General features: G+C 43.2%; 1 protein-coding gene across 34 annotated transcripts in view; it reads right to left on the bottom strand.

Annotated features, from left to right (window-relative positions):
• The window catches only part of LOC146352003 (uncharacterized), a 260,443-nt gene that overhangs the window by 235,830 nt on the left and 8,492 nt on the right, over nucleotides 1-16,121 (bottom strand). For 16 of the 34 annotated variants that reach the window (XR_014787550.1, XR_014787551.1, XR_014787546.1 and 13 more), the window contains exons 2-3: nucleotides 3,846-3,898; nucleotides 1,946-1,992 (exon numbers count right to left, since the gene is read on the bottom strand). Coding sequence is in view for 2 of the 34 variants with exons in the window: in XM_084833015.1 (XP_084689141.1) it covers nucleotides 1,946-1,992; nucleotides 3,343-3,420 (125 nt within the window). In the remaining 32 variants the exon portion in view is untranslated. The other 18 variants (XR_014787561.1, XR_014787533.1, XR_014787538.1 and 15 more) reach the window with 10 other exon arrangements.

Raw genomic sequence — 16,121 nt, 5'->3', positions numbered from 1 at the left:
TACCTTAATCTTGTCTGGACTATGCTTCAGTTTCCTAGCCCACATTCAGTCTTTCACTGACTTTAGGCACTGGTTAAAGATATCCACAGCCTCTCCAGAATCAGTTGGAAAGGACAAAGTTCCATATCATCAGCACAGTAATGACACCATATTCCTAATCTCCCAAACCTCCTAGCATTTTCATTAAGATGTTAAACAGCACAGAGGACAAGATGGATCCCTGCATAACCATACAGATCAAAGGCTATGGGGACAAGCAGCAGTCTGCCAGCACTACTTCAGAGATTTACCCTCCAGAAATTATCAGAATCATCACAAAACAGTGCTTCAGGATACCATGGTTGATGGCATCCAAAGCTGCTGAGAAGTCTGCCAGAAAAACCAAGGCAATTTCAGAAAACAGACTGAAAAGCATCCAGATAAACATTAAGTTAAAAGGGGTGGTGAAGGGAGACATGGAAATAATTTTGGGGAGGGTGCTTTTAAAAATGGGAAAGTTTAACATTTGTGCAGGCAGAAGCATGGTGTTCATATTTTCTTTTAAAACAAAAACTATTTTAGTGCTGCTGCTGCTGCTGCTAAAATAGTAGTTTCACTGCAGGGTATTCTGGGGGGAAAACGTCAGTCACCACACAAAAAATGATGGCCACTGAGAAGAGCCCCACAAGGACTGCCATATTACTGCCCCTGCGAATGATAAACTTCCCAAAACCTTTAAAAATTTTTGCCCCTCCTCCTATGATTAAAATGTCCCTCAAATTCAACAGCTATGAATGGCATGGCAAATTTGGGAGGAGGCATTTTAGTTCAGCACTAATTCAGGAATCCCTAGAGCTGAGATGCCACCACATACTCTTAACACTTTCCCTCAAAATGGCAGATTTGATACTGGCTGGTAGTAGTTTCAATCAGTGGATCTTCAGTAAAGATCTTTCGATAGACTCCTTTAAGACTGCTTGGAGCTACACTCTCCTTAAGTTAAACATTAAGAACCTTTCCCACCCAATAGTTTCCTGAAGTATTTATTGAAATGGGTATTTTGTTGCCTTCAAAAAAAACCCTGGAAGGCAAAAAAAATCCTACTTAATTTTTTTTTTTAATTTTAAGAATATCTTGATATTTAAATCCCCATGGAAAACAGAGCTGCTTATGTTTCCTGCCCAGGTTGCAAATGGCATCCCTCTCTTCCCCCTGGGTGGCATGTGCTGATGTTACCAGAGTAGTATGTATATAAGACTACTGGGGTAAGCTCTATCCTGCTGTGCTATGTGTTATTGCTTATACATACCTTCCTGACTTCTTTATACAACATATCCGGTACTTAGGTTTATGCTGACGTACATGGAGCCCTACTGGAATGCATTTAGATTTGAAGTTTGGCTTAAGCTGATGCAGACACCAACAGGAACCAAGATGAAAACTTAAGGAATGGGGCAATGTGACTGCAGCAATGAAAGAAGGATGAGAGATAAAGGAGGGAGGTACAGTAGGTTCTGTAGTATGTACCCAGAGCAAACTGTAGTCACAGCAGAATTTGGTGGCCACATACAACCCATTCCTATCCTGCCTTAGCAACATAACTGCCGCTTCAAGCTGACTGTTTTTCATGCTATATGAGAAAGGTGCATTATTATATGATTACTCCCCACACCGGTGTTATGGGGATTCCTCCATAACATGCATTACTTCAGCAGCATGGGGAGCTGCCACGTAGAATTGTATTCTTCCACCACGGTTCTAAACCTCTTTACTTGGGAGTAAGGATAATTCACTTCAATGGCATTTATTTCCATAAGTATACTAAGGGTTGGTGTGTATGATTAAGTAACCCTCCACACAAACATAGACCAGAGGCCAGCAAGGCCTTTTCTCTCCAGAACTAATGTTTATACCAGGAAAATAAAGCGTGTTAACAAAAGTTACACAGAAACAGAAAAACACTCACCACAGACGCCACTGAAACATGCATCTCAGCCAGCCTGTCCTGTCCATCTGTATAGGAAGAGGAAATTAATCTCAAGTTAGTGCTGATAGTGTTCTTGCACATCTGCCCTATACAAATAATTAAATTTTGATTATTGATTTGTAGTTAACCACCAGCAGCATTTACTACACCCGGTTCTAAGGAGATCAGTATGTATGCCCTGCTACCCACCCAGCAACACTGGATCAAGAATCTCCATGTTAATTTCTGCTTTAATAACTGAGTAATGAATTTCAAGTATATGGCCAATAACTCTGTACTGGCCAATAACTTTCTTCTGTAAGAAAGTCAAAATATATATATTTTCAAATAAAAAGGATTTTTTGTGCTTAATGAAAGGTTACTTTGATTTCCTACCTATGATAGTGTGGGACAAATCTCTGCATTAATATTTACTGTGATACCGGCAGAGAGAGATATTTTCCTCCAGCACATTTGGTAAGAGGTAGATTTGGCTTATACAGCTGTTGAACTTAGTTACTCAAAATTATAGTAAATTAAATATTCACTGATGAAAGTCATTATGACCCTCTAGCTCAAGCACTTTATGGGTAGCTGGCAATTCATTCAGGGTTTTTGTAGCGGATATAGTGTCATTCTCCTTCAGGCTATTAGTATGAATCATGGCACCAGCAGTCAACCAAAAGTCTTGGCTACTCTATGCCAATCTAGATCACAGTGACCATGTTTTCCAGAAAAGATTCAATGGTGGGCTTCAGCAGAGGAAAAATGACTATGGGTTTGTTTTCAAAGTCAGATATTCCAACCTCTCCCTTCACCCTAAAGTTTTCAGGAGAGGGATTCGAGAGAGAGACAGAAAGAGGAACATGCAATCAAGAAAATGTATCCCATCCCTGCAGACTTACAGTCCCCTTCATCCTCAGCAGGCCCAGGAATTCAGTAAGAACCTGAGGAGGAGAACCATGCTGGACTAGCAGCCTCTGTATTAAGGGCCAACTTGGCAACCCCTCTGTGATTAGTGGCACAAAGTCAAGGCAGCTTTGATCATAACACTTCAGAAAGAACAGAAAGTTCATGTGTTTCTCTTCTCCCACCACTCCTTATCAGTCAAAACCCACATCTCCACCTTCCAAGAGATGTGCTACCATAGAGAGCTTCACATATTGCCCTGTTACATAGTCATGAGAAATGCTTAAGTTGTATTACAGATATTGCAGACTGTCATGTCAAAGAAGTTCTCCATGACGCCTTGCCAACCCAGGATCAGAAATAACCAGATCTCCCTCCTGCATCCATAGTTGCAACCCATTTAGATTCTGAACGTTCACAATCCACATTGAAACTGGAGATAAACCCACGGTCTCTCTCATTCATTTTTACCAATTTCCTTCTTTCACCTCTCCTTCTCTGTCTGCTGTGTGCCATGCTTTGGAGTTCTGCTTCCTACAACACCGGGGGTGAGGACACTTCCTCATGCACAGGGCTCCAGATGGTTGTGGGTCTACTTTCCAAGTGGATTACTTCCGACATGATCCAGTTATCCCATACAGGAAGCAGATTGAGATATTCTTCAGTTATTTGGAACTGTAACAACAAGCAAGTGATTTGCAACAGCAGCTACGCCACTTATGCAAATGTTTGAGCAAGCCCTAAAGAATCCTAGCTGGAGTTCTTGCTCTAATGTCTCTTCGGAATTCCTTGTCACCACTCAGTATTTCTGCCTGCGGTTACTTCCTCCATTTCCCAAGCCATTACAGGAAGCATGGAGAGAGAGAAAGAGGGATGGAGGCTTGATCACAGATTTGGCCTTGAGATCAATAGTTGATTTATTTAAAATATCTGTATACTACCTTTCTACCAATGGCATTCAAGGAGTCTTAACAAACTAGTAGTTACTCACCTACACTACTGTAGGGATGAATCTTCGACCTTAATTGCCATGTTGTGCTTGTTCTGTAGATAGACAAAGGATACATTTTCAGAACCATCTGCCAATATTAATAAAATTAACTAGATATTAAAAAAAACAAAAAAAATTGTATGTTTCTAAGGTTTCAGTTAGTTGGTTTTTAATGAATTTGTACTGATCTAACAATAGTATACCATCTCAGACTGTGAAACTTGCTCTGTTGCTGAAGACATTTGTTAAAGAACGGCAGTTGTACAAGTGTGGACTGATGTTTTCCAGACACCTCCTCCCAGCCATTCTAGAACCTTATGTGCCAAATGTAACACTAAAATACACACATTAAAAACAACAACAGATGGACATTAAAATCCTACACTGTTAAGCAGAGTATTTTCCATTGTTGTTGTTTATTCAGTCAGTCACTTCCGACTCTTCGTGACTTCATGGACCAGCCCACGCCAGAGCTTCCTGTCGGCCGTCGCCACCCCCAGCTCCCCCAAGGTATTTTCCATGCACGTGAAGAAAAGTCATGCTAATCAGGGAAAATATAATTCTGCATGAAATGTTGTTTCTAACAGCTCACACTGACAGCACATTACATAGCCTTGTCATGGAGATGATGCCAAATATGCACTTCCCTGTTGTGATGGACCCCTGCCCCACACACATCTAGAACTACTTACTGTGTGGATCACCATCATCATGCAATAAATCTCCAACCCACAACCAGCTGCACCTGGGAATGTGGAGTGGAGGTAAGGAGACTCATAACATGAACAGTGCAATCCACATAGTAAGTAGTTTTAAATGTTATGGTCAATATGGGAATCATTCACCATTAAGGGAATATTTTCAGTGCATTCCCTGTTGAAAATGTAACTTCTGTTCCAGGCTTCCAAGTATGTAGGCAGAAGCAGCAGGAGAGACTTGACATGCTTCTGTCTGCTCCAAAGCCCAATGGAATAATCCATCCCATCCCAAGTCCTTCGGCATGCAGGGAAGAGTTAGGGGAGGGGAATCCTTGGTGGTGAGTACAAACAATGGCTGGTTAATAACCAAGCCAAAATGTGTGAACCGCTTGTGTGCTCTGGTCTTCCTTTCCCAGAACAGACTCCAAAATTAGCCAGTCCACTTGGCAGTTGTCAGAAGGAGGAGAGAGTGACAGTGAAGTCCCCCTGTATTATCCTGACAAGAGTCAACTGTCATTCAGTTCCTCATCCCCCAGAACAGACCTGATTATTACATGAAGTAAATGTACATGAACTCTGCAAATTTGCTTCTTTTCCTATTTTGTCCCCAATCCTTCTTCAGTTTGTATTGGGCCATTCTGGAAGAGAAGTATTTAATTCCTTAGCAGAATTCTGTGCTAAGCAAATAATAGCTGAGACAATATTTGAGTGACTGCAGCAGTTTAAAAAAAGAAATATATGAGCTGGGCACTAATTAATTAAACTAAATGTACTAGATTCCCAGCACTAAAGACCTGAAGTACTTAGGGCGCAATCCTATAGCTGGTAGTCAGCGGCTAGGCGGCCGTAGGATAAGTCGGTTCCCGGGAACTGACCTCGGAGCCCAGGTTCTGAGGTTGGTTCCCAGAGAACCCACCCCTACTCCCTCCCGCGCTGCCTCATAGGCAGCGTGGAACAGCCCTGTGCTCCGCGCTTGTAAGAGCAGCGCAGAAAGGCGTAAAGGGGATGTTCCCAGGGCGGGTGGAAATGCGGGTACGACACATCCTATTTATTGTCCAGCTGCTGCCGCCCCTGCTTCAACTTCCTGCAGCTAGACAGCTGAAATCGGCTATCTAGCCACGAATGCAGGGCAGGAGAAGTGCGGAGGAGACAATCCCCTCCACACTTCTCCTGCCTTGCATTGGATAGGCGGTCACCTCCGAGTTTGGAGGTGGCTGCCTATCCCCATAGGATTGCTCCCTCTGTTACATGATGAAATCGTGTTTAAACAGCATTATAATATTGTTTTTTTCTCTATAATACCACAACTCTCGTCACCAGTTAAAGGAAGAGGACCCATGTTCTCTCTCTCTCTCTCTTCCCCCCCCTTTACATACACAGGGGAAAAACTTAAACAAGGGGCCTTAGGTAACAAGTAGTGCAAAGCCCCCTGTGAGCTGTGAACTAAACAGTCTTCATAAAAAGGGTCTTAGCACTCTAGTTTATCAACATCCCCCCTCCCTTTCAGAAAACTACTTTATGGAGGAGAAAGTGCATTTAGTATAATGAAGGAAAGGGAGAAACTGAGGAAAGATGTAGGGGTGTAACATATTTCATCGGATTAAATTAATACAGACAAAATAAAGTCCCTACATTGTAGCAGGCCTGATTGAGGCTGAGATGCGTGAGGGGTGCTTCTTCACTCTTAGAAGCATTAGAGAGTCCAGTTCAGGAGTGCTGTTTTTCACTGTCCCTCAGGGACCACTGAGCTGAAGTGACAACACAGATTTCCCTCTTAACTTCCAAGCCAAAGAAATCCTGGCCCTGTTTGTCAGGAACTGTTAGGTATTTTAGCTTCCCATTTAATATTTTTATCTCCAATTTGGTATCGGGTATTTTGTTGAATACACCAGGTGTTTTTAGCTGGGTTGTGTTAAACATTCTCTATTAGCCCCTGCCCTAATCCCCTGGCACACCAAAATTCTCCAGGGTTCACCCTCAACCTACTAAAAACTTGCCAGACTCCAGATACTGAACAGTCAAAACTGCCCTAGTTCCAATCACTGGCCTTGCCCACAGATTTTTAAAATCACAAGTTGATTTTAGTCAAGAAGCTTGTAGGTAACACCATCTAAAGGGCCAGCCAGGTCTCCCTCATAATTGTCTCCCTCTCTGAATTCTCCTCAGAACACGGAGGCCGGGCCTTAGAGGATCTGCTGTCAGGAATGTCTGCCTTACAGACCTGACAGAAAACACTGATCCCCAGCTTGCAGGGTTGCTCCACACAGCAACAACCTTCAAATATCCATCTAGGGTAGTGGGGGTCCTCTTTTACAGAGGACAGTCCTCTATTTGAAGGGCTGTCCAGTTCAAGTTTATAGATCATGAGCCATAAGAACTATTACCCATCCACAGTTAGCACCTGGACAGGAGGCTGAACAAGCAGACGCACAGGTCATCTAGCCACAGTCTTCCACACTATAGTTAGATGTACTGCATTTCTATTTAAATTATAATAATAATGTCTAAATTTGTATCTATATCTATAAATTAGCATATGCAAGTATTATGCAAATCACTGTCCTCTCTTATCCTCTTTTTTTGGTGATGCATTTCCTCTTTTTTGGTATTCATAAATGTCTACCTTAATACAATCTCATATGTCCCTTCCCCACCTCCTCTCGTTTTCTTTCTTCCCCAATCCACCTCTTAGCTTCTCTGTCTCTTTGTTCTCTCTTCACTATCTCCTGTCCCAACCTCTCCCTGTAAACCTGGGCAACTCCTGTTCTACCTCCTGGTTTAGAGGCAATGCCTATTGAACCATCCATGTAACTGTTGACATAACAGGTTTCTAAAATGTGACCTACAGCAATAATTCACTCCTGCAGTAATTTCAGTGGTAAAATTAATTCAGCTTTTCACTGTTCCCGTGACCAAGTCAATGAGGAGTAAACTGAGTTGGAAGCATGGATAGTACAGAACAAAAGTACTTTACTGCTCATGTTATTGCTGAACATTACCTGTTAAGCACTATTCTTGTTCTGCTGGTGGATTAAACGTTCCATAAATTACTGCAGCAGTCTGCAGAGCCTACAATACACATGTCATTTTGTTGTTGCCTTCTGCTGACTCTGTTCCTGTACAGTATTCCAGTTTCTTTCTGGGTTAGGAATGGAGGAGAAATTCATTCTGTTCTCATTTTAATGCAAACTTACATAATTTTGCACTTTCAAACCAATACACAAACCAAAACTCTGTTATTTTAAAAATTTGCACTTCTCCAAATTTTGCAATGGAGTTCTCCAACTGAAAAATGCGTACAAAAATGTGTATATTAGGGGAAGTGCATTAAAAATGTATTAGTGAAACTAGTGTTCACAAATGCATTATATTAGGAAAACTGCAAAACGTGTATATATTAGGCAAGAATTTATCCCAAAATGCATCTATTAGGAGTAATGTGGATACAAATCTTCATGCAAACTTTTTTTTTAAATTCTCAACGTTCAGGACAAACCAAACATAAGATTGGAAAAATTCTCAAAGTTTGGGATGAACCAAAATTAAGACTGGAAAAATCAGAAACAGAGAAGACAAAACTGAAAGCTTTGTACATCCCTAGCTTGATTGGCTTAGATGCTTACAAGCCTTGGTCAGAAACCAGACTTAAATGTCAGGACCGTGCTCAGAAGACAACTACACTAAACCAGCCATGTGTAATGTCTAAAAGACAGTACCTACCAGTTCTTTAGGCCAAAATGTGTTAATTGGAGAGGATTCCATGGAAGCTTCTAGATGAGGCTGTTATCATGCAATTGCCCTGCCTGCCTCATTCGTGGAGTTTTATGGGAGATCCAAATAATTTTGTTTTCCCACCGCTTCTTCTGTCTTTTTTCTTTCCACAAAATATCCATCAAGGAGGGAAAGATGGAATAGCTGCACAATGTCGTTTGATTGGTAGCACTAGGAGCAATATATCTGGAAACACCCTATGAGTGAGGGGACAGTTCTTTGCATCAAGGAACTTGCACCTTATTATGGGATAGATAAAGCAGTGGAATCAATGGAGGTACCAAGAGTGCCCGTTTCCAGTGCTACTTTCTATGATGCACAACCCACAGTCCACATTTGGCCCTCCGTTGCTCTCTGTGAGGTTCGCTAAGCCTGCAGCAGTCCTACCCAGTTGCCCCAGAGCTGGAATAGCAATCCCAGTTGGGGTTATGGGGGGGGTTGCCCTCACCTGCCCTTCCCACCCCCACCAGCAATCCTGAAGTAGCTGGGATTGATGCTTTCTCAGTGCTAATGGTAACGGGAAAGCAGCTATCTCAGTCAGGAATCACTGGGGTGGGGAGAAGGCTTTAACCTCCCCCAGCAACTCCAAAGCTGCCAGGATCACTGCTTCCCTGCTGCCAATGGCAGCAAGACAACAGAGATCCCACTGGGAGTTTCTGAGGGAATGAGGGGAGTTTAGCTATTAGCAGTGCTGGAACAGCAATCCCAATCCAGGCTGAAGGGCTGCTATGAGGAAGAAATTGTGGCAAGTGAAAATATGTAATGTAGAAGACAAAGGGCATCTCTACACCAGCCTAAAATCCTACATTTAAACCGGGGCTTTCTGCTTCCGTTTTAAATGCAGGATCATGACAACTCCCTTTTTCACATGCTTCCTTTCCCCTCCTTCTCCCCAAATCTGACTCTTCCATTATCTTTCATTGATCCTGGTCCCTTTCTTGCTGCTTTTCCTCTTTCATGGAGGGAACTCAAGTGGAACACAACAGGGTAATTTGATAGCTCATTATCTGCAATCTATTTAAAAATGGAACAAAGGGCATTTACTGCAAGAGACGCCCTGGAGGGTCATGGTGTTATGTAAAGAGCCCGCAAACTTCAGTGAAGGAGCAATCTCAATCGCCAGAATAAAAGCTCCGTGTGAAGAAAGCCAAAGACACCAAAGAACAGCACTGTTTTACCAGGGGTGGGAGGAGCCAATAGGGAACGTTGGTGAAAAAACGTACTTCTTAGTCCATAGAAAAGTGTTAAAAGTTGCCTCCTCATCTTTGAGGATAAGAGCCTGCAGAAGGTTGGCAAACATATGAAGAGATATGCTGCAGAGTCTCTCTAAATCTTTCTGAATGCATAAATGACATGTAAAAGTGATTTTTTATTGCACTTGGCACAGTGCCTGAGGTCATAACACATTGCTTCCCTAGTAAATGTCTTTTTCCCCCTAACCACAAAGATATACTTCAGACCTACCAAAAACCCCATAGGGAATAAGAACTGGGATTTCCCATTAAACAGAAGGCGATCACTTCATAATGGAGAGCTGGCAAACTGCCAAGCCTACAGCACTACTTGCAAATTATTTCCCCAACAACCACCTTTTTCAGAGCAAAAGATTCACTGTTTTGCCATCTGAACTGATTCATGATGAGAACAGCAGAACCCGTCAATGTAGAGAATCCAGGATAGGAGGGCAAATGAAAAGAAGGAGCACTAGTCTTTGGCCCTATCTACATAGAGATGCTTTCCAATGTGATTCTGTTTAAAACTGTGTTTCCATGAATTCAGAGTTGCTCCTCCCACAGCACACGCAGCCAATTAAAGTGGGGCATCCCCTCCAAAAGAACTGTTTTTGCATGACAGGCTGTGGGTGAAGCTTCCTTAAAAAAAAGAGACAGAGCAAAGGGTCTTCCCCCATAGCCCTTCAGCCTCACTCTTGAAAGCAGTGGATCAAGGGAGAGGAGTGTGTATGTGCCTCCGCGCACCTTCCTTTCTCCCATTGGCCCCAAGCAGCATGCTCAGCAGGAACAGCCAGGCCATGGGGGCTGAGCGGGTGGTGCAACAGAGGATCTGCGGCACCCCTCTCTCCCTGTGGCATCCCAGGCTTCACAGAGGCCTTTCCCTGGAAGGAGGAGGAAGATTCAGCAGCCCCCCAGCCCAGCATTTTCTTTTTATGCCCCCACCCCACCCCATAGCTGCGAAGGGGTGGAACCTCAGTGGAAGTCAATGGGAATTATTTCTGAGTAGACATGTTTAGTGGGCTGTTTCAAAGGAACAACAGTAATCCCAAAGTGCAGGCTCCTTTGGGGGAAAACAAAGCATGTTAGGGCACAATCCTATGCATGTTTAGACGGAGAAAAGGCCTACAGCTCCCAGCATCCCCCAAGGCTGGCTGGGGAATGCTGGGAGCTGTAGGCCTTCTCTCTGTCTATTTTATTTATTATTTATTTATTACATTTATATCCCACCTTTTTTCCTCCTTAAGGAAAAAACATGCATAGGATTGTCTAAACATGCATAGGATTGCATCCTTAAAGTCATTAATGTTATGTGAAAGAAAAGTGGAGATTCAAAACAATAGGCTTCCTCATGCCTCTCAGCTCCATGTTGAGCAAGTGCAGTGGAAGTCAATGGGAATTACTTCTGAGTAGACATGTTTAGCAGGCTGTTTTCAGGGCAGAAGTGGAGATTTCAAAAGAACAGAAGTCATCCCAAAGAGCTGGCTCATTCGGGGGGGGGGGGGAATAAAGCACTTTTTAAACTTATTAACCCTTTTGCAAAACTCCACACATCTGGATAGGTGCAGATTCAACACAGTAGGCTTCCCCACCTCTTTCAGCTCCTTGTTGAGCAAGTGTGGTGGGAGTCAATGGGGATTACTTCTGAGTAGACATGTTTAGTGGGCTGTTTTCAGGGCAGAAGTGGAGATTTCAAAAGAACAAACTCATCCCACAGCAATATGCTGATTTCAAAGCTCATTTCGGGAAAAGCAAAGCATGATAATGTGCAAATCCAGTCCTATGGTTATAATGCAGCTTTCCTTTCCTCCTATCAGTGCTGTGCACACACACCCAGCCCACACCAAAGGCAGTATCACTTGTTGAGGTCACACAGACTCCCAAAATGCACTGAAGCCAGCTTGAGGGGAAAATCTATCACAAAACAAGTTTGCAAAAATGTGGATTTTACAGCATGAAAATGCACAGCTGCTGCGGGGAGGGGGAAATGTCATGTGCCACGATCATCTGTGAGCTACAGTAGAACCTGAGTAAATCCCCAGTGCAGATGAGGCCTTCGCTGGGGAATGGGATCCCATCCCAGAAGTGGGCTATTCATTAACACTGTGATTTAAGTGTTTATCAAATGTATTGTTTTTCAAATGTTTGGAATCCCACATATGTGGAAGCCAGCTATAATTTACTTGGTGAGGTTGAAAAGGCACCTTATACATGCTTCAAAGTCATTTTAAGAACTAACAAAATGCCCATAGCTATGATGGACAGGTGGTGGAGGAAAAAAGACTCCTGTATTAGAAAGACAGCTAGGTTTCTAGCAGTGTCCGCCCTACACACAATAGGGTACCTTTCAGTGAGGGCCAGGACATCCATTCTCAGGGTTTGTTCCCATGGCAATGGTGCTCCCAAGCATATCACTTTACTGTTTTCTACAGGAATTAATTGCAGCCATTTACTTACATGAGAGAAAGCATAGAGGTGTATTCAAGGACAACACTGGGAGACAACTAAATCATTCCCTGCCCTTGGTGGCTCTAATTTTTTGGAGAGATCAGTTTTTGCCCAGTCATGCCGATTACATTTGCTTTATCTTATACAACATAATGGGAGCCATTGAGATAGCCACACCCTTTCATTTGCATAAACCCATCCTAGATTCCATTTCTTGGTCACTCTCAAGTGTGACAAAGGGACAGAAGCTGTCTTTATTTATGTGTAATTCTGATGTGCCCAAACCCATTCATTTCTGTGGGACTTGCACGGGATAACTTTGTGGTGGGTTGTCCCCCATATTTCAGGGGAATTACAATCTCATCTTCAGTTCTTCTACTTGCAAAACTGTCCTCTCAGCTGCTTTATGTTTTCAAATGATCATAGCCCTAATTAAGAAGATATAAAATGACGCCAAAGATCACCAGTGGTGAAATAAATTGGAAGTCATTAACTTTTGTCAGCTTTTTAAAAATGAGGACAAACATGTGAACACTTGTTTGGGGCTGAATAAATATATGAGCCATAGTACAAGCAAGCTAAGAAGATTGAATATGTGTCTTTATAAGGTGTAAGTGGGACATTGTAAACTGTCTTTCCTTTGCAAAAAATCTGAAATAGGAGTTTATATGGCTTGTTATTAAAATGTTTAGTCTGAGTAAGATGAAGGAAGAAGTGACTCTCTGCATGTTCTGAAATTAGCCTGTAAAACAGTTGAATCACTTTTTCCCCTAAATGCATCTTGATATGTATGGCCATGTTATATGAAAGGGCAAGGAAAGAGACGGGATATTTGAGAAATTATGGATGGATTTCCCATGGGCTGACTGTACTGGTTCACACATACACGTATACCATATGAATTATCTGCACGTGACTGACGGCAACTGAAAGCATGAACTGTATCCACTGAAAAGCACTGTGCATGGGAGGATATGAAAGTTCCGTCTTTGGTGCTAGATTCTAATAGCCCATTCACACATGCAAATCATCAACTGATGCTGCATATTATCAAACCCCTCACGGGTTTTCCTTCGCTCTCTTGGCCTGAAACAGCAGTAGGCAACCAGGTGCCCTCCAGATGTTTTGGACGACAAAGCTCATAATCCCTTACCATTGGCCATGCTGGTTGAGGATGATGGGAGGTGTTGCCCAAAACATCTAGAGTGCACCAGGTTGCCTAACCCTGATCTAACAAGTTGTTTGGCTTGGAGCCAGAATAACTTTTATCTGCAGGCAGCCTGATGTGCAACTCTGTTTTTCTCTTCCCTTACACCAGCCTCCCGCAACCTCGCTCTCCACATGGCTTTGGACTATAATGACCAGTATTCCTGACCATTGGCCATCTGGCTCAGGCTGATAGGAGTTGAAATTCAAAATATCTGAAGGACACCAGCTTGGGGAAGGCTGCCTTACAGTATGTGCCTTGGCAGCTTGTAACATCTGGAGCTCTCTGCTTGCTGGGACCTTGGTGTAGTTAGTGTGCCAGTTTTTCTTTTCTTACATGCTTGTGGCATGATGGTAAGGACTAAGTGGGCAAATCATATTGTGTTGTGAAAATAGCAGAACACTCTGAGATATTCCTGTGGTAAACCAAGTTGTTGTTCAGTCGTGTCTGACTCTTCGTGACCCCATGGACCATAGCACGCCAGGCCTTCCTGTCCTCTGCTCGCTTCCAGAGTGTGCTCAAGTTCATATTCATTGCATCGGTGATGCTATCCAGCCATCTCATCCTCTGCTGTCCCCTTCTCCTTATTCTTGCCAAGAAAACCCCATGGAACGTATCACAAGGTAAACCAAGTACTGTTTATTAACTGTCTGTCAATATGTCTGGTGAAAAGAGGACATCTATTATTCATAGGAACCTGCCTTATACTAAATCAGGTTATTTGCTAATTTTTTTAATGTATTTATTAGAATAAATTATATCCTCACTTTCCACTAGTAGTGTTCAAAACATTCAAAGAACAATAAAACAATGAAACAACTAAATCAAGGACTTGGATCCAGATTTTGGCATGTGCAACTGGGCTGATAGAAGTGGACTTCCCTGCCCCTCCTCCCCAGAGCACGCCATCCAGCCCCCTGAAAGTGGGGATCCTACTAAATGGGTGAGCTGCAGTGTATTTGTGGGTGGAGAGGGACCATTCCCCAAAATCAGGTGGAGGCACCTTCTATGAGGGGAGTCCTTCCATCCATAGAAGGCAGATGGTGGAACCCATCCAAAGGTAAAAAACAACAACAACAATGGAGACAGCATGGCAGATAATTAAAAAGTCAGTCAGCTTAACGCACCAACGTTAATAAAACACCCGCTTGAACAAAATTGTCTTCACCTGGTGGCAGAGTTTTTAAAAGGGGCCAAATTAACCTCCCATGTGAGAGTTCCATAACTGGGGTGCGGCCACAGAAAAGGTCCACAAACATTTCTCAACTACATTAGCATCTCCTAGAACAGAGTGAGTGTGCTTGTGCAGTTAAACTAGGGCCTCTAATTTGACAGGCAGAAAGATATGTGCTACCCTCTCATAAACTACCAGTCCCAGACTTCCTTGTGCCTAGGTAGGAGGGAAGGACAAATTTCCCACAATGCCACTGGGTAATGTGGGTGCCAGATTGAGCCGCGGTGGCTTAGTGGTTAAGACGCCGAACTGCAGACTGGAAGGTCGGCAGGTCAGCAGTTCGAGACCCGAGTGCTGCGTGACGGATTGAGCTCCCATCTTCAGTCCCAGCTTCTGCCAACCTAGCAGTTCGAAAGCAAGAAATTGCAAGTAGATAAATAGGTACCGCCTTGGCGGGAAAGGTAACAGAGTTCCGTGCACCTCGGTGTTCAGTCATGCCAGCCACATGACCACGGAAGCATATTCGGACAGCGCTGGCTCTTCGGCTTAGAAACGGGGATGAGCACCGCACCCTAGAGTCGGACACGACTGGTTGGGGACATCTTTACCTTTACCTTTAATGTGGGTGCATGGGGGGGGGCATTATGAGAGAGTCAAAAGGTGGCTCCATGCTGCCCAGCTGATCACAGCACATTTACCTTACACCACCAGGGCCAGGTCAGCCTGCCTGGATGCACTGATGTAGGAAGAGGCCCATCAGAGGGCATTTTGCCCAGAGGCCCCCCAGCCCTAACCCTGCTCTGATTACAGCTTTAAAGAAAGCTAAGGATGATGCTTGCTGCCGCGTATAAGGACTGAACTCCTTGTCGTCCTTCTGCTATCTGGGGAGGGTAAAGCAAGTTAAGCTTCTCTTGCAAGCCCCTTCATTCCTATTGCCCTGTAGTAGCAGCTGGTTGAAGATCCATGCTGGATCAGACCAAGGGTCCATGGCTCTTCTTACATTCTTAAACTGAATTTATATATGTATATTGTTGATGTGCAAGGTGATGGGGAATATTTTTTTGTATCTCTATAAATATGTTATATCAATAATAATGTTATGTAAATGTAATGATATATTTGCATTATTATTATTGCAAGCCTTTACCTTTTCACAATTTACCTTATACGAGGTGATAAGAAACCAAAGTTATTATTCAGCTTCCCTGAAGAACATGCTGTTTTCTTCCTTGCAGTGATGTCGCAGCCCCTATTGGGCTAAACCAATCTGTTCATGGGGTTTACACTACCCCTGGAACGGCACTCTCCCCAGTCACTACCTGCCTAGCCTCTGAAGCCAGGGGCACACTGAAGAGGGTCTCCAAATCAGGTGTTAAAGATCAGATGACTTTATATGGGGCAATGATGAAATCCCCTTCCCTTGGAGACTTGCTAAAGTCTGAGCCTGAGGCTGTAAGCCCTGCTTGCCCTGGGCTGGGTTAAAAAAAAAAGAAAAGTGTTAAGCAGTTGATGAGAGATTTTACTTTTGCTAAGATTTGATCATTTTTGAAATCTTAAAATGTTGTGTCTTAAAAGTCTTAAAATACTGTTAGGACCCCCCCCCCCCCATGTTTCTATTTTGTTAACAGTCTTTGCAACCCAGCCTGAGCCTTCAGGGCAGAAATGCAAATAAAGAAATACATTGCATATAGACACAAGAAGTTCCTGCATTGGTGTTGGTTATCTGATGTTTAAAAGTATCTCTAAAGA

The sequence above is a fragment of the Heloderma suspectum genome, chromosome 2 (genome assembly GCF_057233095.1).
Source record: "Heloderma suspectum isolate Gila_16-S chromosome 2, 16-S_ref, whole genome shotgun sequence".
NCBI lineage: Eukaryota > Metazoa > Chordata > Lepidosauria > Squamata > Helodermatidae > Heloderma > Heloderma suspectum.
The sequence above is the reverse complement of the archived record's forward strand: the minus strand, read 5'-3'. Positions and strand labels throughout refer to the sequence as shown.